The sequence below is a fragment of the Fringilla coelebs genome (genome assembly GCF_963513975.1).
Source record: "Fringilla coelebs genome assembly, chromosome: 3".
Classification (NCBI taxonomy): Eukaryota; Metazoa; Chordata; class Aves; order Passeriformes; family Fringillidae; genus Fringilla; species Fringilla coelebs.
This window is the reverse complement of record NC_140030.1, coordinates 86,798,846-86,823,982: the sequence shown is the minus strand read 5'-3', so window position 1 is coordinate 86,823,982 and position 25,137 is coordinate 86,798,846. Positions and strand designations below refer to the sequence as shown.

The 25,137-nt window shown below is 37.9% G+C and overlaps 1 protein-coding gene across 2 annotated transcripts in view; it reads right to left on the bottom strand.

The window, feature by feature from the left end:
• BABAM2 (BRISC and BRCA1 A complex member 2) overlaps window positions 1-25,137 on the bottom strand; it is a 163,445-nt gene that overhangs the window by 5,216 nt on the left and 133,092 nt on the right. For both annotated transcript variants that reach the window (XM_084202711.1, XM_084202712.1), the window contains exon 11: window positions 16,920-17,073. In XM_084202711.1, coding sequence (XP_084058837.1) covers window positions 16,920-17,073 — 154 coding nt within the window. The remainder of the gene's footprint in view (window positions 1-16,919; window positions 17,074-25,137) is intronic.

The window sequence follows — 25,137 nt, the reverse complement described above, 5'->3', positions numbered from 1 at the left end:
GCTGAGTGCCATTTCTGGATCTGTGTTTTTTCTACCATACCTTTGAAATTGTAGCTTTTCTAAGTCCTGTTTAATTCTACGTGTTTTGCTAGCTCATGGACTACCACCTGCATGCTGTCAATGTCAGGATCTATCCCTTTTATTTGTCTTTGCTTTATCAGTCCCAAGATTTAATTATGCTTCTCTGCTTGCTTATTTTAAACAGCTTCCCCCTTCCCCTTTGATAGCTTCTCTGCAGACTCTCTTCCATGCACGTGATCTTAATTGACCTGATAAATAAAGAGGGAAGTTACTCAAAACTTCCCTCTTCCAAAACTGTAGAAATTCTTAATCATTAAATAGGATACAATCAGAGTTATTTTCCTACATTTTATTTCTTTTTCTTTATAGCACTTCTGTGCTCTGTATTGAACCCACACTTACTGCATTATATGCAGTAATTATATATGCCTTTTCTGTCAGGTAAATTCCAGAATGAATGCTTATGATACCACAAACATCCTCCCACACCAACTTTATCTACACTTGCATCCTTTCTTTTCACTGATTCCTGCAGGAGAGCTTGTATCCTTTGCTGCAAAACTAAGTAACACCTCCCAGCATTCTGATCAGATGTACTGTTTCAAAGAGGATGTTACTTCACTGGTAGCTCACATGAACCGCTTGGCAATGTTCCATACACTACAAAAATTCCTTTAGTACTTCATAATTTTAAATGTCTGCTTTTTTTCTTGTTATACCTTAAAGTACATGTTTAAAGTTGCTCTTATAATTTTGATCTTCTCCAGACTGAAGCAAATGCAATACCACAAGTGCACTCAGGTTATGTTCCCCCATTTCTGTCCCTCTCCCATATACCTTAAGTATCTCACATGAAACAAAATCAGAGATAATTATGGTTCATCACATATACCACAAAAAAATAAATTAACACTGCTCCCTTAACCCCCCCAAACCAAACCAAACCAAACCAGGCCCTGCTAAGAGATCCAAAATCCCAGTATGCCTGATAGGACTGTCTCAGCTACAGCACATTTAGTAGATTGAGGAGGAAAGATGGGGAAGTAGGAGAAGGCAAGTGAAACTCCTTAATGAACACTGGAAACCTTTTTCAAAATTTTTTCTTTTTGTCCAAAGTTTGGGACAAAACTGTGTGTTAGAATACCTGAATTTCCTGTGAAATGGAAATTACAACATTTTAATTACAACAATCTCTGCAGAGGTCACTAGTAAGGAGGAAAAGAAGCAGCAATCACCTCCTAAGTTTCATCTATTGACCATCTGGCATTGAAGTCAAAGTTTACATATATCTGCCCCAATAGGACCATGACACAAAATATTATGTCACGACAGATCACACGCAGTAATTTTGAGAGAAACAGAAAAATTTTTGAAGGACAATACTCTGCTATAGACTGCATGGTAAAGGCATCTTTCACTTGCAATGCTATTCCTTATAGAAAGAGACAACACTCATGCTCTAGCATCCTGTACACAAAGGCACAGAGAAATAATGAACATAAACATGAACTTTGGGAAAAGATACATTCCTCGTACTCTATTCATATTAACACATTCACATGAATTACACCCTCAATAACTATGATCTGTGCTATACCATAAGAATTCATTTAAAAGTATCTGAAAGTTTTTTTTTCAGAAACTTTGCCACACGATATTCTCAAGTTATCTCCAAACTACTTTGAAATTATTACTTTTATATACACTAGACATGTGCTTCAGCTCTGGAGAACTGTTATTAAAAACCCAACAACAGTAATTTAGGTACTGATTGAATTACACTGAAGATGAAGAAAGCTAACTTGACCTGTGGTCTCTCAGGGCTCTGTCAAATGGCAGAAATCAGCTTTTGATCAATGCCTTTTCTCCTTTCTGGGAAAGATGGAGATTCTTCTTTCTCCAGCTTTCATCTACCATGTTCTTGGTGGGTCTGTATCACACCGACCTTATACCAAGCTCAGAACACCTGCATAAATTCTCCTGTAAGTACAGGGAAACTAATTTGTACAAAGTACACAGATATTCTTCATGTGAGTGTTGAGTACAATCAACACTCATGTAAAGAAAGTAAAACACACTGAGTGTTGCATCCTTCTCACAATGGTTTTGATTCCAGCTTAAACAGCGTTTATAAAGTTGCTTTCTTTTCAGCCTAGAGTGGGTGCCAATCTTCATACACTCATGGGCACATGTCTAACACTTTGTTGAGCTTCTTGTAAGACTCCATTGTTTTTTGTCTATTCGTTTTTATTCCCTCAAATGGTCATTTTTCCAAGTTCAAGGTAGTAAGTGATGAGATTTCTATGGAAATTTTTCTTCATCACTCCAGAAAACAACACATTTTGCTGTAGTTAACCACTATATACTTGACACAGTACAATGAATTTCAGGTGCTATGCTCAAGGACATCTGTTGAGAGTAAAGCACTTCTCTTTCCTTCACTTTATTATCCAGTGGAAAGAAAGTCTTGCTATAATTGCAAGTGGTAAGTATCTAAAAGAAGGTAGAATTGGTTCACCTGCTGTTTACATATTTTCCAGTGATATGAAACACTGAGTGTGGTACAAGGTCTCCAGAAGCCCATACATGTCTAAATCCCAGTGTGTGGCTTTGCTGTGCTTAAAACATACTTGACTCAGAATTCACATGCTTTTGTGAAATTTCATTCTAATTGTACCGTTTTTTTTTTCCCAGGGTAATTTAATGTTGGGTTTTTTAAATGCAGTTGGTAGAAAATCTGCATTGACCACTTGATAATACCTTTTGCCTTCAAATATCTATGCTGAAAATCTGCAAAGATTTAAAATTATGTAGCTGCAATCTCCCATCAAACAACACTTCCCATATATTTATGGTGATAGCATTCCAACACCAACACACTCAATTTCTGCTGTTGCTTTTGCTGGGCTGGTACTACAGCCAGCTATACAATTGTGTGTTAGTTACTGCTGCTGGTGTAATAAATTTAAAAGGGTTGCTTAGGTGTTTCTATTTCTCTTAAAATCTGGTAAATTCAGAGCAGAAGATCAAGACTCAAACTCTGTGAGGAAAAAAAGCATACAACATGTGGTATCAATGAGATTTCTGCTTTTTATGTCTGGGACAAGGACAATCATCATGATGATGGGGTGATGAATCATCTTCTCAAGTCATTCACAAAATATATTCCTCTTAAATTCCTCAGTTTATAACTGCCAAGATTTCCAGCATGCTGATCTCAAATTCACCCATGCTAGCCGTATTTGAACTCATCTTTTATTTGTTTCAGCTCAAGATGTGGGACTTTCAAGTGCTTTTTCCTCAGATCATCAAGAGATGATCTGAGGAAAATGAAGGGGATGAAATCATCATGATGATCCACATCAAGAACAGACTTAGCAGTACAGCAACACCTCTACCAGCACAGTGTCCTTACTGGCAAATTAAAGCCCTTGAGCCTCAATCTACATCTTTTCACAAAGACATAGAGACCTCCTCTCACTGCATCAGGCACACACATTGTGTTCCCTCTCATCTGAAGGCAGACTCACATTTGGATTTTTTTCCTACTACTGGCTTTGAGAGCAAACTTTATTCTTAAATACTACTCATTATTTCAATATTTTAGTTAATTCTTCTAAGATATTTTAGTAAGTACTGCAACTGTGGTTTAATTCTGTAAATATGTGTCTCTAATTATAGACCCTCAAAATCATAGTAGCCAGTATATTTGACAAATAAATCAATTTTCTCCTACTCTAGGCAAGGCATACATAATATGTATGAATTCTTTTCTAAAACTTTTCCAAGTTAATAGATCTGACTTGGGCAGGCACTCCTGTACTCATGGTGATCTCTGAATAGTTCTACTTAATCCTTCCAAGTCTTCTGGAGTAGGGTCTGTAGTTAGTACCCCATTCTCCTCAGTAGTTCTCTATTGTCTGAATTGTCCAGCAGGTAAATTGAGTTTGTTTGAATAATCCTGGGACTGAGGTAAGGACTGAATTGTATCCTGTCCAGCTGCATGAGATACAACCAAGAATCCCAGGCATCTGTCCCAACAGCTGTCCACTTCTTTTAAAGGAATTGTACCTCTAGGATTTACTTCATTTTGCATCCCATATTTCTTTCCTGCTGTACCCTACAAGAACTGCTTCAAGACATCTACAAGTTTCTTCAAATCCACTGAATTCTGATAGAACAACATCAACTCTATAGATGACTGATCTTCATAAATTAGCTAGAGCAGCAATGTTCTCCCCTCTTTCAATTAAACTGGTGAAAACAGGAATTAAGAAGGGTGTAGGTCAGAGTGAAGGACAGACTGAGGCTTCTTGAGGTTTTTGACCTATTCCTTCCAGACTAGTATTATTATGCTGACACTTAGCAATAAAATCTTGTTATATAAACTATTTCAACACTATAGACATATTAGAATTATAAAAGAGTTTCTGCAGGCTTTATCAACGTCACCTGATTACTCACTTTCTGAAGTACAAAGTATTTTTGCATGGATCATACATACATATGTAGTGTGCCTTTGTATTTTTGTGTTCCTGTTGAAACTTGTTTTGACACAGTGAAAACTTGTTTTGAAAATACTGAACACCTACAACAATACCTTCTGGATGCCAGATGAGAGGATTTGTCCTCCCATGACCACACGGGCACATCCAGCTGATTTGGTTCATGCAACCCCTAAAAATTCATCTCCTGTACAGAAGGTGTTTACCATAACTTTCCAAACTTTCTAAGATTTCCTGTTTGTTTCTGACAGAACAAAATCAAAGATGCCAACCAGTCTCTTTTTACAGATATGTTTTCTTTCTGAATTCCTTTTGTCAGGAGCTACCTAATTCAACATGATTACCACTAATTAACAAAAGGAACTTAGATTAATAAATTGGTGCATTAATTCCAACAGTGGGTATGGATTTAGGTCATATTCCATATGACTGCTCATTATGTCCTTAACCCCTGCTCATGCCCTCCTCCAGCATCTCTATGCCTTGCACTGAGCAAGGGCTGAATACAGAAGTGTGGATATCTACAGAGAGCCCATTCTTTTCACAGGTCTCATGCCCACATTTGAGGTGTAGCTTTTTCCTTTTAAACACAGACATGAAACATTTGAACCTCTTTGCTATTTTTACCATATATAATGCATTAAAAACATATTTCCATTGGGTGAACCGTGTTGTTTACTTATTCATAGGCTCTTCCACAGCATTCCCCACCAGGCTAAAGATACATGAGCACTCACAGCAAAGCTGAATCAGCCCATCTCCTGCTTTGGGATAACAGGAGAGTAACTCTACAGCAGACATTCTGTGACACCTCTGTTAGGAGAAAATGATCACTGCATCATTGTCTCCACATCTAAGATGTTACAAAACCTGAAGTGAGACACAGTTCTCAGCGCTGTAACTTTTGATTGCCTAGCTGGAACTGGGCTGTAGCAGGCAGGCCCACAACAGGGCCAGGCGCCAAGTGGCAAAGGCTCAGGAGCTAACGAAAATCAGGACTATTATGGAATGCACAAGGCACTCAGGAGACAGCAGCATTTCTAAATCACCATTCAAATCTGAACATCATAAAAACTTATCCAAGCACAGCAGCAGAATGAAATAGGTACCTTCCAGGATTTCTTTCTCACTTCAAATACACATAACGATACTTGGCACGTATTCATGTTTCTAAACTAAGCTTCTTGATGGTATGCTCTTTGGGATGTGGTTTAGAATTTCCTTACTAGGCAGCTTTATCTATAGCAAATATTTTGCTTTTATGTGAAACACAATGTCTACACAGTTCTCCATTTTATACATCTCCAGAACTGGTGATGCCAAGCAAACATCTGAAGTGTTTATACAACAGCAAGACAATAGTTCTTAAATTAGTGCTACTGTAACTGGCTAAAACCACAAATGTACAAAGGAGGCAGTGCACAACACCATTAAGCTGCTAGCAATTTTTTTTCCCGTGTGCCAAAAAAAAAAAGGTATCACAATCCTTCTTCCTCTTCAAATATTTCTCTCTCTCTACCTCCTTTTATTGTGAATTACCCACAAGGAGATTAGTAAACTTTTTTTGCCTGTTTCTACCTGCCAGTCCATGCAAGGCATGGACTGTGCAGCCAGGCTGATGGACAGACAGAACAGTAATCAAGCAGCAAGAGATCTGGAGATCTGCCGTGGGCAGACATCAACGTGCAAGTTTTTAAGAAAGACAGTTGTTTTCAGCTCAGTTTACTATACTGACAGAAACCTGTCTCCAAAGTTACAAACAAACCAAAACTGTAACAGGAAATAGAAGTGGCAGAACTAGTGAAACCAAGTACCTATCAAAAGTTTAAACATTAATATTCACTCATGTCCAAAAGATGTTTTCTGAATTTTACTGACAAGATCTTTTTCCTCCAGAAGTTCTTTCTGCAGATACTGCCCATTCTGATTCAGGACACAGAAAGGTACAAAAAATTGTTATATTTAGACATGTTTTTCAGCAGTTTACTGATTGCAGAATTAAAGGGTAATTTTAATCCATATGAAGCAAACAGAAATAAAAATTAAATTTTCATTTCATTTCCAGAAACCTATGGTATCAACTGATTTTATAAATAAAGTGAATAATTCAACATTGGACTGCTGTAAAAATTAAGATGACTTTGTTGCCCAACTTGCCATAAAACAAAATGAATTTTGACAATCTGTTCAAAGCACGAAACAACCATAAATATAACAACCTGACTAAAAGCAAAATATAAAGGAAGGGAGTTCTAGGGAACTGCTGTGGAGCCAAGACTGCAGATCATCATGTAGGCTGGCAATTAATGTTTATTTTAAAGCAGCAGCACAAGTAGGGTTATGACTTTGTAAAAGATGCTAATTTTGATTCCAAGAATATATGTCCTCCCAGATAAATGGACCTTAACTGACAATAACAGATAGAAATTACAGCTACTGGACATAAACAGCTCATATAGACCAAGGCCAGTAACTATGAAAGCAACTTTTAAAAACCATCTGGAACTAAAGACTCTGGTATTTAATGTCTCACAGATTTCTGATATAGATATTTAAAAATTTACAAAGGTGTATTTACTGACACAGTGAATCGAAGTGCTCCAAAGCACACACAGAAAAATGAACTTCTCAATTTGAAACAGTTTCATCAGTGCCTTCTGCTTGCCAGTCAGTTCAAGAGATAAAACACTTCACTTCCTTCACCTTCTCCACAATGTACATAAATAGACGTACTTCAGTCAGATGAAGGTTTGTGGTCTTAGATCATAGCAAATTTTGCTTCTGCTTTCTTAACTTCCATTTTCCCCACAGGGTAGTGGGTGTCTGCGAAGGGTGCATTGGAATATCTCGGTCACAGCATGGTCACTCTGTTTCCTTATCAGTGGATCATGAGAATGATATTCCAAGGCCATCATGGAAAAACTCAATCTTCATAAAGTCTTTTTAAATATATTGTTAACTTGCAGGAAATTTCCAGTCCTATGAGCTACAAGCATGACAAGCCTGCTCTATTTTTCCTAGCTGCTGAAGTGCCATAGCCATATTTTCCCACTCCAGGTAAAGGTTAACTTCTTAAAGAGAGAGAGTTTATTCAAGGAACATATTATTTCCTCTTATCTAGGCTATGTAAATGCACAATGAGCTCTGCTGTTGGAGAGCAATTATTTAACAAACTTTTTATTAGCTTTAAAGGAGAGAGTCAATGTGAGACAAGATGCAACTAAGAACCTCTTCAAAGCCTAAAAGGCAGGGTAAAGAATGTGTGAAAGTAGTGATGACACAAGTACTAAGAGAAAGCAGAAAAGACTGGGCAAGAATATGTTCAGGAGCGAAGCTTGTAAGGAAAGACAAGTGTAGAGATTCAAGAAGAGAGGAGCTCACAGTAGTAATAATAGAATTTGAATGATCTTTAAGAGATTATTGAATCCCTTAATAGTAGTTCAGAGGCAGAAATGAAGAGTTACTCCACAGATGCATCCATAACGAGTTTGACAACCAGCATCCCTGAAAACAAAGTTTGCTTGCAGGTGAAAGGACTGATTTCATCATGCCATCCGCTTTGCTTTGCCAGATTGCTTATCAACAGGGGCCGAAGGCAACATACCAAACCATAAAAGAAACCTCCTTGGATATTCATTAGGACAAACCAGTCAGAAGGAAACGGATGAGACGCCACACATCTGTGATTATATAAAACATATGAAAGCAGTTGTTTCTTTTTGCTGTTCAAAGGATACATATTTGCTATTAGAAGTAAATGCTCAAAAGATTGGAGACCCATCCAAAGGGAAAAACCAGATAGAAATAAACCTTAATACTAACAGGTAAAAGCAGAATAAAACAAATACAAAATTAACTTGAGGAACAAATTAGCTGTGACCCTCGAAATAAACATTGGTCAAACAATGCAAAATATGGTCAAAAAGTAAACATACTCAGAAGAAATAAAGTCACAAAGAATAAATGACATGGAAGCGCTTAAAGATGTTGCCATACCAGAATCCAGCCCTCCAAGAAATGTACCAAGAGATTTAACTCATGCATATACGTCAGCCAAAAAGGAAATGAACAAATGAACAAAACACAACCAAATCAGCAGCCCCAGATTACATTCACACCCAAGTTCCAGAGAAACTCAAGTGTGAGAAAGTTAAACTCTTAAATAGCTTGTAACCTCCTGCTTAAAACAGCTTGGTACCAGAGATGTGTGATGTCAATTAAAAAAGGTCTGGAGGTCTGGGAGGATAGAAGGAGCTATGACTCAAGGAATCTCATGTCCATACGTTACAAATTGGTAGAGACTGTTAATAGAAATTATTATAAAATTCATAAATAGTCCAAAATTAGTGGACTGGAGTAAATATGATATACTGGGAAGGAGCCAAACTTGTGCTTCTCAAGTCTCCTATTTTCTTAAGGTATCAAAACCACATGGACAAGAAAAATTCAAGCGACACACACTGCTCAACTTACCTACAGGTATTTGGGAAGGTTTTTTTAAAGGCATAAAACCCCCTGAGTTAGCACAGGAGGAGAAAAGATCTGTGAGTGGATAAAGAGCGGGCCAAGATACAAAGAAAAGGACAGGAATAAATGATGAATACCATTAGGGGGAAGCCACCTGAGAAGTGCACAGAAATGGGTGTTCAACCCGTGTTGTTCATATTCCTACATGATATGCAAAAGTAAGCAAAGGAAGACGGAAAGGTCTGTTAGTGTTAACAGTTTAGTTGGGGAAGGAAAAATAAGGCACAATTGTGAGGAACTGCAGACAGTACTAGGAGACTGGGAGATAACATACCAGGTGAAAAGTCAGTGTTGACAAATATGAAAGGAGAATTATGTGAGGAAAAAGGCATAATTTTACTACCACAGAAAACATAGGCTCTGAAAAACAGATCGAATGGAGATGATGATGTTAAAACAACACTGTAACTACCCTTCATCTGTATGCAAAAACAAAATCAGATGCTGTTAGAAGCAGAATAAAGAGTAAATCAGACAATACCACTACACCACCATATAAATGCAGGGTGAGTAACAGAAAAGGAAAGAGAAGAAAAATCACAGAAACAGTAAAGAGAGAATGAAGCAGGACAAGGGTGATCAGAAAGGAGGAGGTTCTGGAGAAGGAAGGAGTGAGCAGAGCAAGAGAAAAGGAGGATCATAAAACAAAAATTATGGGGGGATCAGTAGATTAACTATTTCCTGCCTCTCTTCATACAAAAGGTAGAGGATAACACCCAGCTTGACCTAGGAGGAGGCAGGAATGCAAAAAGCCAAGAGTTTGTTATTCACACCACACCTGGGTGATCCCTTGCCACAGAATTTTATGATGTTATGCTCTTGGTTCAAAAAGCGAGTGAATAGAAGGAAAGCCAGGTAAGATTACTTAACAGAAATCTACCAGTACTGGATAAGGAAATCCTTGAGGATGGTAGAACATACAATGGAAATATGACTACATGCTCTGCCATGCTTTTCTACAGGCATCCACTACTACCTATTGATACAGACATGACAGTGGGCTAAATGAATGCAGAGTTTTACCTAGCTTAATGGAACAATTATGAGTATTACTCAAAAAACAAGACTATGGAGCTGACTTCCTATTGTTATTTAGCTGTTTATTTTGTAACTGACCAAGCAAAGGTATTTATCTGCACTATTACATCTCAGCTCCTTCCAAAACCATGTATTTCTCTCTACCCTTTTCTCTTGAGAAAGGGAGGACATTTTTTTGTGCAAGTTCCTAACTGTAATTTCATGCTCTAATATAGAACTAGCAGCTTTCATGAATGTATAATGGAGTTCTCTAATAAAGCCATATCAGACAGTGACTGTGCTTCACAGTATTTCTAGAACGCCACTTAATCCCAGTTATCCAAGAACCACCTACATTAAATTCTAACCTTTCATTCCTACAAAGCAGTTGTCTTCCAGCAAAGTGCTATTATACTCCACTTATACCATGCCAACTTCTCCAATCTCTTCTGTGCATTTCTCTTGTCAATATACGAGAATACATTTTTGCAGAAAGAATATTTACTATATATCAAACTGCACATATGTACAGTTCACACATATACAGAGTATCTATACAAAATCACAGAAAAACTAATTGCCTAACAGATTTTATTTCTATGCACTTCCTATAGCACCTATACTTCTCATCTTTAAATAGTTGTTTTTCTTTCCTACAGTCAAAGCTTTAATGAGAAGTGACCAGAAACAAATACCCAGGCCCTTCTGTCTTGGCTGAAATCCACATAATGCATGACAGCACTGAAGATCCCTGGCAGGCACCTGTCAGAAACTAACATACCATAACTTAAGAGTCAGACTTAATTATCCAGGGAGACATTTAAAAAAAACTACATGAAAAATATGACTCAAGAAGTGCAACCATCATGATATGTACTGTATTCTGTACTGTATGCAGAAGAACTATGTAAAAATAAAGGAATGTACCGGGAAAATTCTAATTAAAAGTCCTATCTGCTTCACCTGTTATATCTTACAATCAAAATAATTTTGTTATTAAGTTTTGCTGGTAAATCAACTGCAGAGCACACAACAAGGACAAGTGCAATCACTAAGTATTTGAACAAAACATAGCTTTTTTTTTTCTATTGTTTTCCTTTCTATTGTTCCCATATAATTCTGATCAGCTGACACTCCCACAGAAAATCAGTTTTGATTTAATGGTGTATAAAATCAAATTAACTTCTTCATAAGCTTCACACGTCTGGGTCGCCACATCTCTTCTCGTTCTGGCTGTCACAGTGTATTGCCCCTTTTCTGCTCTGAGGAGCGGCCCACCAGCGGCAACAAAATGTCAGCTTTACTCCATTTCAGGCAAGGAAATCACTTCAGTTTCTGATGCAAAACTATCAAAAACCAGAGCTAAACAAGTGACCCAGCTCACCACCTCAGCCTTTAGCTGTACCTGTGCAGGTGTTCTTCTTCAGAAAGAATCCTCTGAGCCTTGCAAGTGTCTGAACACACGCACACACACCTGGAGAAGAATGATGTCCCTGGCTTCTATACTTCTGTTCCTTCCTCTCATTTTTATGAATTTCATTGCAAGTTTAAGATGACATACAACAGAGACAAAGACAGTCATGCAAAAAGCTTTGTGAGGTGAATATATGTCTTGCAAATAAGTTAGTTTTTGGAAAACTGTTCTTTAAAGATGACTAATGTGCATGAAAAATCATGTAATACAGGCAAATACAACTTGATACTTTTACAAATAAGCAAAAAAACCCCTTAAATACAACCCAAATAATAAAAAATATTTATCACTTTAATTACACCTATCAAGAAGAGAAGATATAAAAAGGGTGCAACATTTACATGTAAATTTTATAGTGAGATTCATGGTAGCATAGCTGGAACTCAAAAGTTTAATGAAAACTGTGAAAGCTGTTATTTTTTAAGAATTTGAAATATAGTAATAGATATTCTGCCTAAAATGTGAAAAAAAATCTGAATAATAATTAAAAAAAGGATGAGTTGAAAATGGTTAATGTCAAAATAACAAGAAAAATCATTAGGTCACACAAAATTTAGTGAATAGAGCAGCAAGTCTTTGACATACTACAACTGATATGTCTAAATAGCAGCACAACAACTGTCCCTTTTTCTTTCCAAATATCCTTTTATTAGACTAAGAAATGCAATCTTTTAATCTATAAATGTAATCATAGAATCACAGAACTGTTAAGGTTGGAAAAGACCTTCACAAGTCCAACCATTAACCCATCACTGCCAAGCTCACCACCAAATCATGTCCTAAGTGCCACATCCACAAATCTTTGAAACACCTGTAGGGGTGGTGACTTCATTACCTCCTGGGCAGCCTGGCTTGACAGCCCTTTTGGGGAAGAAATTTTTCTAAATATCCAAACCAGGTGCAGCTTGCAGCCATTTGCTCTTGTCCTATCACCTGTTATCTGGGAGAAGAGGCCAATTCCCACCTGGCTGCACTGCCCTTCAGGCAGCTGTGGAGAGTGACAATGTCACACCTGAGACTCCTTTCCTCCAGGCTAAGCACCCCCAGCTCCCTCAGCCACGCCTCACAGCACTTGTGCTCCAGACCCTTCACCAGCTCCACTGCCCTTCTCTGCACATGCTCCAGCACCTCAAGGTCTTTCCTGTAGTGGGGGCCTCAATGATACATATGACAGACATCATCAATTTGCTGATACTCAAGGAGGAGGTATGGCTGAGGCTGAAAATGCTATGGTCCAGTTCACCAGCCTGACACTTCCTAACCATGGCACTCTTGTGCTGAGCACAAACCAAAGCTGCAGCTGTGGCTGGCACAAGATGCACCTGCATATAATTTGATGATGCACTTGACCTCATGGCAGAGCAACAGCAAATACAAAGTTGAGAGCACTTGAGCCTTTGATGCTTTCACCCTCTGCATGCCCTAAGGGATATATAAAATTTACACCACATTCGGCCAACGCCGATGAATGCTCAGGGATAACATGGTCATCCAGAAACCTGTTCTGTCAGCCAACTTGGAAAAAAAAGGGAATATGAACCCTTGGAACAACTTATTGTGATACCAGTTTTCCATGCTCCTGCTATTTTTAATGATGAGTAGGTGGATTTATGTAGGATAAAAGAATAAACTGAGTTTAACTTGCTCTCCCCTGAAGTATAATCTAAGTCTACAGAGCAGCACTGGGTCAGACAGAAATTGGGCCAGAGTGCATCTAAGAACTGAATTTCATTTGTATAAACAAACAAGCTTTATTTACAGTATTCCTTCATAAAATCCCAGGCTTCAAGTCAGCGCGTTCTTTAAAGACTCCATTTATGTACACTTGAATGCCTATTTAAGCAAAAAGACAAGAAAGCTTTCCCATGGAAACTGCACAGAGATGTTTTACTTCACACGTACACCACAAACAAGGCTGCTAACTTTCCATAATTTACTGTATTTTCTTAGGCTTGCCATTGTATTTTAGGACCAAAACTTTTGGAGAAGCTGCTTACGCAGGAGGCCGCAGACATATAAATAAATGACCTACAAGAGGCAAAGCCTGAGATACCAACTGAGAGGAAATGGCATCTCAGCAGCTTGTAAGAAAATTCTAATGTTTTTGGTTTCCCAATTTCTAGCTGGAGGAACAGGTTAAAATTTTGTGCTAGCTGAGAAACAAGCAATCTGGAGGCAATTGAAATAACATTATTAAATCAGGACTTGATTCATCCTTCAGAATTAAATAAAGCCAGAGGGCAACCCCTAGGCTAAGACAATAGCAAGCTTCAGTTACCAGATGCTATCTCTCTGAGGAATCTAAATCAGTGGGCTGCAATGGAGCCCAGTGATTTTAAAATCTGCCTAAGAGGACACAGAAAAGAGGCTTGACTTCATGGACTTTATGAGACAGATATAAATTGGTCCAATAACTTCAGCAAGAACATGGGCAGTTTTTCTCTCTGAATAAAAAAGATCCAGCTGAAGTGATACTCTGATAGGAGAATTTGCCTTTTAGATTTAGGTGATACGTCTCTAGGTGTTAATGCATACAATCTACTTTTATATGTATGCATTTTAGGGAACTGATTTTGCTCCTGCCTATAGTTACTACTGATTGTCTCAAGGCTACAGCAAAGGGTTAAGTCCTAACTTCAAAAGAGATGCCTACTTCTGCTGGGGGCCACAGAGATAAGCAAGGATACCAAGACTTTCAAGTTTAGTCCCTGCACCAAGGAACTGGATGGGCTCATCTGTTTGGAAAAAAAAATCAACAACCCACACCAAAACAACCTTGGGAGAAGGCTGGGCACAGAATCAAAGTCCCTTTGGAATGAACTTATGACGGCCCTGCCCATGAATAAACAGGCTGTGTTGAGCTGCTGAAAACAGAGACAGGGCTTGCCAAAATTGAGGATGAGGAAAGCTGTGACTGATGCCATTTCAAACTTGATGATGCTTCTACAGTTGGTGCAAGAGCAAGCAAAAGCTATCCTTGATGGTGGCTTTAGCCCCAGTGCAGAAGATAGAGTACATTGATCCCTGAAGTCTGAGAAGAAGGGTGGAGAACTTGGTCAGATACTGGAATATCAAGTGGGATTCCTGCAGCCCTAGAGCAATGGTCAGGAAGATAAAAAGAGATGTTTTGTCTCAAAGAATGCTGAGCACTTAGGAGACAATTTTGCTAGGAGGGAAAAAGACTATATATAAGCAAAACCTAATTGACAGTATCTAGAAACACAAACAAGTTGTCTAGTTGTCTCTGATTTAACTAGGGCTAAATTTACTTCAGCAGAGTAGAATGACATTGTTTCTAGAGGGTAAATAATGTATTCCTTTTTTTCTGTTTTTATTTGGGAAGTCTTCATGTGTTGTTTGAACTAATATGTCTCATTAGAATGCTTTCCCACATATCAACGTATATTCCCATATACTTGGTCCATAACAGGTCTGTGGTAAAAATTAAGTAGAATAAGAAGTTATTTGGTTATGTTAAAACACACTAACCTATTCTAAGAAGCCCTAGCAAATATTTTAAACACTGTTTACATAAGATGCTCAACTATGTTAAAAATCTTCCTTAAAATATGCTCACATGTATCATAACATCATATTTTTCTTGATCCAGATTTATTTATGGTACCTACTGAGGAATCACTAGCTGTTCCTGCAAGCGAAGCGCTTTTAAGTGGAGCAGTTTGTGTCTCTGTGCAGCTCAGTGATTGCTATTTCAGACATCTCAGCACACTGTCTTCCCCCGCTTCTCATCATCCCTCTCCTATTACGTAGCCAGTGTAAAGCTTCAATGCAGAGGCTCCAACGTAAGAGTGAATAACCTCACCAAACGTACATGTGATAGTAAGTGTACACATTTAGTGCTTTTAAAGAGAACTGTTGGCATACTTCTAAATTTCAAGTGCAGGGCAGTGAAGTCCATTTGTATACACCCACTCACAAGCGAATGCACTTAGCAGACAGCACATAGGTACTTGTAAGCTTTCAGCGACAAAAGAAATGCATTTTATAGTATGGTCATAAAAAAAGGCACAGTAATGCTTCCAGTTATTGTTCTTCTTGTTTTTTCTTTTTTTTTTAGTAAACAAAGTACTCATCCTGCTAGAGAAAAGAAGTAAGTCCATACACACAAAAAAATCGTAGTCAATTAAGAAATGGTGCTCTTTTAACAGTATGGTGGCAAAACTAAATACTATCAAAAAAATTCTTATTACAATGCATATTAAAATTCCAAATCAAATGTTACTTGATGTTTTCCATAGAATTTAAATTAGTATAAAAATCTACAAATGCATCCATCTATTGTTGTCTGCTTCCATTATTTCCAAATTACAGTCTCTGACCATGCCACTCATTTGATTTACTCAGCTTGAACTATTTTTGTTTCAACTCTTCTTTATGCATATTTGCTGATTTAATTTAATCTTCTGACTGTCATTCAAAATGTTCATCCCAATACGCCTTGTGATTTATGCAGTTTGATGCTTTTACATGCTGAACAACTGATAATCAGCCTGCTTAAATCTCGCTGCTCAAACATTTTTTCACTTTGCAAAATTAAAACACTGCAGCAAGCCTGCTGCTTTAACCTCCCCATTCAGGTAAAATCTGTTCTGCTTCATGAGAAGAGAGGGACAATATCTAGCTTTGGGGACACCACTGCCTATGGCAGCTTGCCCTTGCAACTGAACCTCTCTGGGAGGCTGCCCTGTCATCGTTAACAAAAGGGGTACACAGGTTGAAGTGATCTCTCCTCAGCCCAAAATGAGGGCTTGCAGAAAAAATGCAGAGGAAGGAGACAGCGATCCTCTGTTTCTATCCAAGAAAAAACAATAAAGCAAGAGATATTCAGATTTTCAGAAAACTTTCTCAAGACCTGATAGGGCTGCCTCCTGTGCTGGAATGGTGGTTTGCTCTACCTCCTCCTGTTCTTCCATGCCTTTTCATTACAGCCTAATTCCAGATCTTTCAGGTTTTTCTTCCTTGCTGTCTCCATCTCACATGCTTCCCTTCAGGGTCCCCCCAACACCCACACAACCCCAGGGAGTTACCTTGACTGACTGCTACCATGCAGGTTTCTCCTGCTGGGGGCTATCTCATCTACTTAGGCTGGAAGTTCTCTGGAGCAGAGACTGTCACCACTCCGTGCCATACAAAGCCTGGCAGAAAGAGCCTTCTTTTGTTCAGTCCTCTGGCACTAATGCAATAAGCATGATTAGCATCTGTCTACACTCATCTACAGGAACACCAGGACTGTATGAGAACAAGAACAGGTTCAGCTTTTGTAACCCTGAAAATGCACAGTTACATCCATGAAATTTCTACCCACCAAAGACCATGAAACAAATGGAATGCTTAGTAACAGCAATCCAACTTACTTTGCTCTCTTGGCCATTTCATTGCCATCCCATCGTGGGCTGTATGGGTAATTCTTCTGGGCCTGGGAGTACAGCTGGCCACTGTTAGTGAAGTGGTAGACAGACTGAAATGTTAGGGTTGGTTGGTCTCGAGGAAAGTAGAGGGGTAGGTCAACTGCAATTCAAAAGAAAAAAAGAGTTATAAAAATATGCTAGTGTATATTTTCCTTTTTGCTTATTGGGAATATATCAAACCATTCTATTGATTTAAACATGTCAGAAAAGGAGAAACTGATGGTTAGTTCTAAAACATCCTTCTGCATTTCTTATAAGTAATGATTCCAATGTATTGCTGTATGGAACACTTTGCTTTACCAAAACACTTTTGTAAAGTACATGATTTTAAAAAAAAGTTTAGCTAGTGTATTGCTATGTTAATCATAAAATCTCCACCAGGGTTATGTAGTTATTTTAAAAAAATTACTTTTATAGTGAAATCTTCCCTTTCAAAATTCACAAAATACATTCTTGTTTTACTTTCCATTAAAAAACCAAATGTATCTTTATCTGCTTTAATCAATATATTTTAGTGTCCTCATGGACATCAAAAGCATTATCATCCTCATTTTACAGCTGTCTGTCCTAAAGAATCCAAATGAGTTGACATAGAATGTAAAAAGATTCAGTCATATGAGCTGGAAAAGATTTCAACTCGCTGTCATTTGCTAGACAAGAAAACACCCACAAAACTAAAAACATGCCACAATGTCATTATTACCCAAAATATCCCACTAAAAATAAAAATCAGAACCTCTTAGTTCCCTTTGCTTATCACTGTCTCATGATCAGCTAGGTCTGGTGAACAATAAAACAGTCTACAACAGTTAGAAATTTTGTATGTTTTCATGGTCAGAACTACTTTTTAACTTAACTTTTTCATTGTTAGAATTATAGTTTGTGTTTTCTTGGTCTACTTATTTCAGGAGGCTTCAGAAACCTGTAGTTAAACTAAGTTATGACAACAGACCTGAATTACTAATATTAAATGTCTAATCGAACACCCAAATTAACAGAAGAATGGTAATTTCTTTTAAAGGTGTAGGCTTCCTTTATAAAGCACCTAAACCCATATTTTTTTTATATTCTCCAAATGACATTTTTAAAATTCTGTACAGTGAAAGAACACCACAATGGAATTGTATTTTAAATACTTCCAGAGATTCCAGCACCTCCTGTGAAATCTCTGCTAACAGACTGAGGAATCAGTGTAAGACAGGTTTTATTTTTCCAAATTCCAAGCTATCATCCTGCTAGTTCCTTCATTTTTCTGTTTATCTAATCACATCTAAATACTCAGATGTGCATCAGCTACACCGTATCTCTTTGCTCTAAAGGACCCTCCAAGCTCCAGGAGTAAAAGCATGCGTAGCCATGAAGCACACTAAATCAAATGTGCTATTCCAGCCACAGTCCCAAAATACAGCAGATCCTCCCGTGGAGGACAGCACTGGCTCAGTTCATGACCCAGTGCCTGAGCCACACGTGACAACTCCCAGAGTCTGGGTGACTCAGCCCACACAGCAGCTTCCAGCAGATATTTAAGCAGTAATGACATGGGCAGGGTTCTGCTAATTTGAGGGCAGATCACTGCTTTAACAAAGGTTAGATTCAAAGATTGCTCTGTCGAATTCCTCTTTATAAAATAATTACTAAATAATAACCCTGAACAACATTGGTGTGACCTGGCCATTTACCAGCAAGCACGCTGTCTCCTCCCCTCCCAAAGGATCTGTGCACCTCGGTCTCTGAAGGACTCCACCATGGAAAAGGGCAAAGAATCAAGAAGACTGATTCTGTATTTTAATCTTATAATACTTCAGCTCTGAGTGCTTAAACTGTTTCTCTAGGGTATCTTTTTCATTCTAAAGTACCAACTCCTTAAGAGAAACCAAGTTTGTATACTTTTGTATTTTATCACTTATTTTATTTGTGTGAGAGGAATAAAAACTTTAACAAAGCATTCAAATAATAACTTAGTCCTTGTACTCGACTTTTTAGTTGAGAATTTCTAACTTCCATTAACTTTCCCTTCAAAACTGCCATCTACATAACACATGCAAGCAGCAATAGTTTTTTTCCCCTGTTACTTACAACTGAAGATGGGCTCTCAGGGCAAAGTACCTAGCACTAGAAATGCTGTAGTAAATGGATAATCAAGGCAGTGCTCTCACCACAGGGACACCTGCATTTGTTATGACAAGGTACCACCAAAATATATTCTATTCACCAAAATCTGCATAGGAATTTTCAGGAATTACTTACATTATAAACTGCTCACATAAATCAGATAATCAAACTAGGTTCAAAACTGTGCATCCCCCATCTGGACAGCAGCAGCATTACCCTGAACTGCAAGTAGAGTTTTGAAAAATTTAAACTGCCTTTGATTTATAATAATGCCCTTCGCCTGAAATCGCCAAACTTCCAGTTTTCTAACCCAAGTGTTTCCTTAATACAAGGTGTGGATGAGTCCAGACCAAGTAAAAAAACCTGTCCCTAATTCTGGAACACAACCACACCTAAAAGGCCAGTAAACAGGAAATAGCCTTGAGTTTAAAGTGTTATACATATCTCAAGGTAGCCAGCTATTATTTCAGCAGTAGGAAAGGAAGGCAAGAACTTGCTTCCGTCCCAGTGGATGCCCATGCATTGACACTGTTGGTGCACAGAATGAAAAAATTAAGCAAATACCATTGGTAATTAATGCTGGCAAGGGGTGTTGACATGAAAGGTCAAATTCTGCTCATAATCACACATGGCTTGCTAAAGAAAATTCTTCTTTTTACCTGGTCATGTGCAGTCAGACTCTCAATCTGTACATTAATACAAAATCAGATCTGCCTTCATGCAGTATCTAAGATGACAAAGGTGTTACTGTAATTACATGCAAGACAACCATTCAGACTTTGCCATGAAAAATGCATCACAGTTAAGAACAACACATCAGTTTTGTAAACAACACATCAGTTTTGTAAATTAACACCTGAACTAGGCGAACTGTAAAAGCCTGTGTTGGTTTGGCATGCTAGTTACCTAAGAACTACAGAAACGTATTCATGTTGAATACAAGTACTATTCCCAAATAACAGCTGACTCACAAAGTACCCTGGTGATATGTCTGCAGAAAATAAGCAGATGACTCATGTCTGTAAATTCCTGAAAGTACCAATAGACCCCTTGCTTAGTCATCTTTTGCTTGGATGCTGGGTTCATGAGCTCTGTAAACTATAATGAGAGATCTAGCTCTTAGTAGGACTCTCTCTCCCTTTTTTCCTCTCTTCTAAACAGTGCAAATTATCTCCCTAAAAATAACTTCATCTGCGTAAGTGAGTCACTTCAACTAGCAAGCTTATACAAGTCATGCAGTTAAGCAGTAATATTTGGTTATGAAGGTAAAAATGCTGCTGTCAAACTCAAGATTTAAAATGAAAATTATGTCAGAGGAAGTCCCATTTACCCCTTCTCTCGCAGAAATAGAAACATTTCCTTTGGAAAATTTAAACAATTAGCTCATTCAGGAAAGTAAAGCTTTCTAATTTAGTTCCATGCTCAAAGTAATTTAAATCTGATGATTTCTTACTTTGGCTCTCCTAAGCATCACACTGTTAATGTAAGAGGAACTTAAAGAAGCAGAATGGAGAAGGAATCCAGTAAAACATTGCTTTCTCCTACATTACAATTTACAGATCATTCTTTAAAAGTCAAATTTTAGACAGCCATAGAGTGGGGAAAATAATGTCTTTATGCAAGCACTACATGAGCAGAACTTGGAGGGCTGTTTATGGGTAATTAAGCATTGAGTAAATTCTTCACTGATTGAACCCTAATTTTCCCACACAGTTCATAAGAAAGCAAAAGAAAAAGGACTTGCTTGTTGAGAATGAGTCATGTTGTAAAGAAACTTAATTACAGTTTATAAATAGTTGAAGTTGCTCTCTTTTTGAAACATAAGAAACTATCAAGAAGTAACACACAAATTTGCTTCTCTTGACTTAGTATTTAATGCGTACATATATTCAAAACACAGTTATCTTAAAGCCAAAATCTTGGTTTATTAATAACTAACAAACTGTGCAATGCATCTGTAAGGTTGAATTGTTTATTTTCTTAAAAAACAGCAATCTGAGGCCTGAAACAGGTTACCTTGTTTGTTAAGCTTATGTCAACAACTACAGAGTTGATTTTGACTGTCCTATTAACTTCAAAATAGCATCTTTAGCATCTGATTTACAACTTGTCCAACAGGATATGAAATACGGAAGGAATGTCAGAAAAAGCATGTACCAGTGCTGCTATAGGTTTTCTGAAGGATAAGTGCTCAGAAGAAAAGGGCAGGTTTACCACAGTGCCCTCCTTTCCACCTTTAAGCACTGGAGAAAAGAGATGGGAAAACAAAACCATGCTTGAAATGCTTGGTGACCATTAATATAAGCACTTAGATGGCAACATTTAAAAATTTTTCCATATACTGTTCCCCTGTTCTAGGGAAAAGGTTTGTTTATCCTTCGTGTGGCACTGGATAAATCCACATAATTGCTTTCACAAAAGCCAACATTTACTCACTGAATTCATCATTTAAATCCTTGGATGCTGCCATACTGGTTATCTTACTAACCTTTGGGATGCTTGATTCTGCAGCAATTTATTGCACCTGAAATTTATTTTGCACTCATGAACACTGAACTGGATATTTTATTGTTGAGATTTCTACTTTCACAAGATTTTATGGCCTGCACAAGCTTAGTTCAATCCATACTTGCTTTATGGAGCTGCCTTCAAACAGAAGATAACACAGTGTTGTTTCCAGTTCTGAACAGTCCTAGGCTGCACAGAGCTGGCCAAAGGAGACCCTGTTCTGGCTTCTCCCATCTGACAGACCCTCTGCATTTATTTACTCACAACACTGAAGTCTTGCTCCAATTAAAGCTGTTCATTTCTGCATGAGCTTTTCAATGTGATGATTTTAATCATCATAAGAACGATGTTAGCTACGTAAAATATTTAAAAAACAGTTTCCCAGCACATTCATGAGTTAAGAGGTTCTTTAGGGATTCCAGATCAGGAATGAAGGAACAAGGAAAGAACAGTCAACCTGCCTGCTGATTCTAAGTACCAGCCTGTGGGATGCAATTCTTCTGAGACTTACTAGTAGAAAATACTTTATATAGCCAAACACAAGTCCTTCCAATGCTGATTGCCATAGTACATACTTCAGAACCCATGATTACTGGACATGTGAGAGGTTTTGTTACAATTATTTCACCAGAAAACCAAGAAGATATGTCAAACGCAAGTCTCCAGAGAACACTGAAGACTCTTAGCCTGATACTAACTGTTCTCTTCCCAAACTTCCCTGACTCACTCCTTACTTATCATCCAGCTTTGGCGAGAGACTGCCTCTGCACTCAAGTACTTCTGATGAAGTAAGTAATGGAAACAGGAAACACATATTCCAGGCTCCAGAACTGCATTTCTGTCTCTTATTAGTACATATTCATCATCTTTCTGCCTGTTCTTTTTTTGGTTCACTGAATTTCACATTCTCTCTGCCTTACTTGCAATTGAGCTCACACTGCCGGGAAAAACAGTGGATTTGAATGCATGGCCTCAAACTGAAAAGCTCCTTGAACGTGGAGCTCTGCAGTTTTCCTGTGATGATGTGGATGAGACCCATGTGAATTTTCAGTGCAACTCCACAGCAATACATATACCATATCACTTATACATCTCTCAAGCCCTATTTTAAAAGAAAATTTATACTAGATTTTTTGACATGATTTCTCCTATGAGACAGGTGATTCAGACAGCCCGTACAATGGGAGAAAAATCTTTACCTAACTTCAAGGAAAAAGAGATTTCTTCAGTTTTTAGATAAAAATTCCAGTGCAGAAGGCCTTTGAGGATTCATATTGATCATAGTTCCTACGGAAAAGCCTGAATAGATTTAGCCACAAGCATTCTGGGGGCTGTAGTGTCTAGCACAAAGCTCCTCAGGGCAGGATTTCAGGCTACTTTGCCTAGTCAATCTTTCCTGGACTCGTGTGTGCTGAAGGCCTTTGGCCTACATTGTACTGGCAAAAAATGAAAGGGGAAACTTGGCTTAAAATACACAAAAATTACTGAATGCCACAGCTCTCCTGCTTTGGTGTGTGATGATTTATTCTTACAGGAATGAGAAAGCAAGGATGACAAATAACATATCAATGGCATTATCGTGGGACTTTAGGTTAACAGAGTGCAGTCACAGGAATTTGAATTTGTTAAATATTATTAGGGCTGACATCCCTTCTGGAGAAAAACAGTTTTTTTGCAGGAAGATGCTATTTTGAAATCAACATTTCAAAATTTCAAATCTGAAAGGAAAAGCTGTTTATGGAATTTTAGCTGAGACACTTATGGCATTCTGGGTGTGTTGGTAATCACAGCTGGTTTTGAAATAATTAGGTCTGTCCTTGCTACGGGAAATATCCACCCCATTGGCAAAGTCAACACTTGTATAGTAAATGAGTAAGATGGCTTATGTATGAAATACTTTCAAATAAATACTACAGAAATACAAGTAAATACTCCAAAAAAAGAGGAACAACTAATTTATAAACAGAATATACAATACTAAACAATAAAAGACAAACCACTGTAGTAAAAAGGAAACAATGAATTGTGATTAAACTATTCTGACACATTACAGAGTAGATTTGTTTAATTAGCTTTCTTTGTTTTGGTTTGTTAGTTGGTTTTGTCTGTTTGGGTCTCTTTAAATATAATGTAACCCATTTTTATTTGAGGAGGGCTGCTTGACTTTTCTGTATCCACCTTGTAGTTCTCCTTGCACTATAACACAATCTAGGCACCAGTGGCAACTAGATTTACGATTACAATTGTTTTGATTTTCTTTCAACATAGGGATATTATATGGTTGTAAAAATATCCCATGTCATTATTGTAACCTGCAACTTTTTTTTAAGTACTCCATCCTTCATACAAACCAGCACTTTTTTAAAAAGTGATGAAAATATTTTGAATGACTGAAGGTACACTCATGTGCTGCAGACAGAGTATCTAACAAATGGTTTAGTTTTACAGAGGAACTAAGTAACAGATCAAATCAAGATATTTTTCAAGCAGTTTCCAGCTATGTGGTCCAAGACCATGCTATAGAGCTATAACTTAATCTGAGAACAGCTCTATAACAGCTTCTTGCTTTTGAGTGTCAATGCCCACCCCACCTATGTAATACTCTTACTGGATTTCTCTTATTGGACACCAAGACTGTACTACCTCCTAAAAATCTCCTGTGGAGTATCTCACAATCCTATACTGACTCTGAAGAAACGGCATCATGGCCTTACAGGTCTTTGCCTTCTCTAATTTCTGTAATCATATCTATCTTAATTAAGAAAAAGGCTTCTTATTATCAGCCTCAGCTACTTACTTGTATTTTGTTTTATTTTTACTTCAAATTCTCAAAGATCTTCATTCCCTCCTCCTTCCGTTTTTATTTCCTTTTATTGTTTCTGCTGTTACAGTTTCTATAGTAACTTCTGGAAATGCTGATGAGATTGATGTGACTAAAAGCTGTCTCTTCTCCATCTGAATTGTTTGAAGCTTGAAACTTAAATACAGTTGCAGTTGTTATGGGTGTAAAAAACAAGCTATGCCCTTTCTTAGCACAGGCAGGATCACTGCAGAAAATACTCCTCTGCTTTCCGAGCAGAGATACACTGGTAGATGCCGAGAAGTTTTATATTACTTTCCCACTGGACAGGAAGACTTCTAAACCATGTTTTTACCTGAAAAGCAGATGTGTGAAACCATTGTCTTCTCTCACCAATATTTTATTAAAATTATGAGGCTTGCAAATAAATTGGCTTTTTTCTGTTTGAAATGCTTCCAGGGATTTGAAACAAAACTTTTACTTCACTCTCATCTGTGGTCAGTGTGACATTATCCTGCTGGTCAAGAGGACCCTCTGCTGCCACACCTGCTATCCCTGTTCTTCCAGCCTTTGCTTCTTGCAGGCTTGCAGCTTTCAAAACCCAAGCCAGTGTAATCCCATCTGGCCCACACAGCCAACTAAGCCACTCCAGGTATTTTTAACTGCAGTACAGGCCCACTGCATCTTCCCACTTCCAAACATCACAATTACCACTTTTACTCTTCAAGCCACCTTACATGGTAC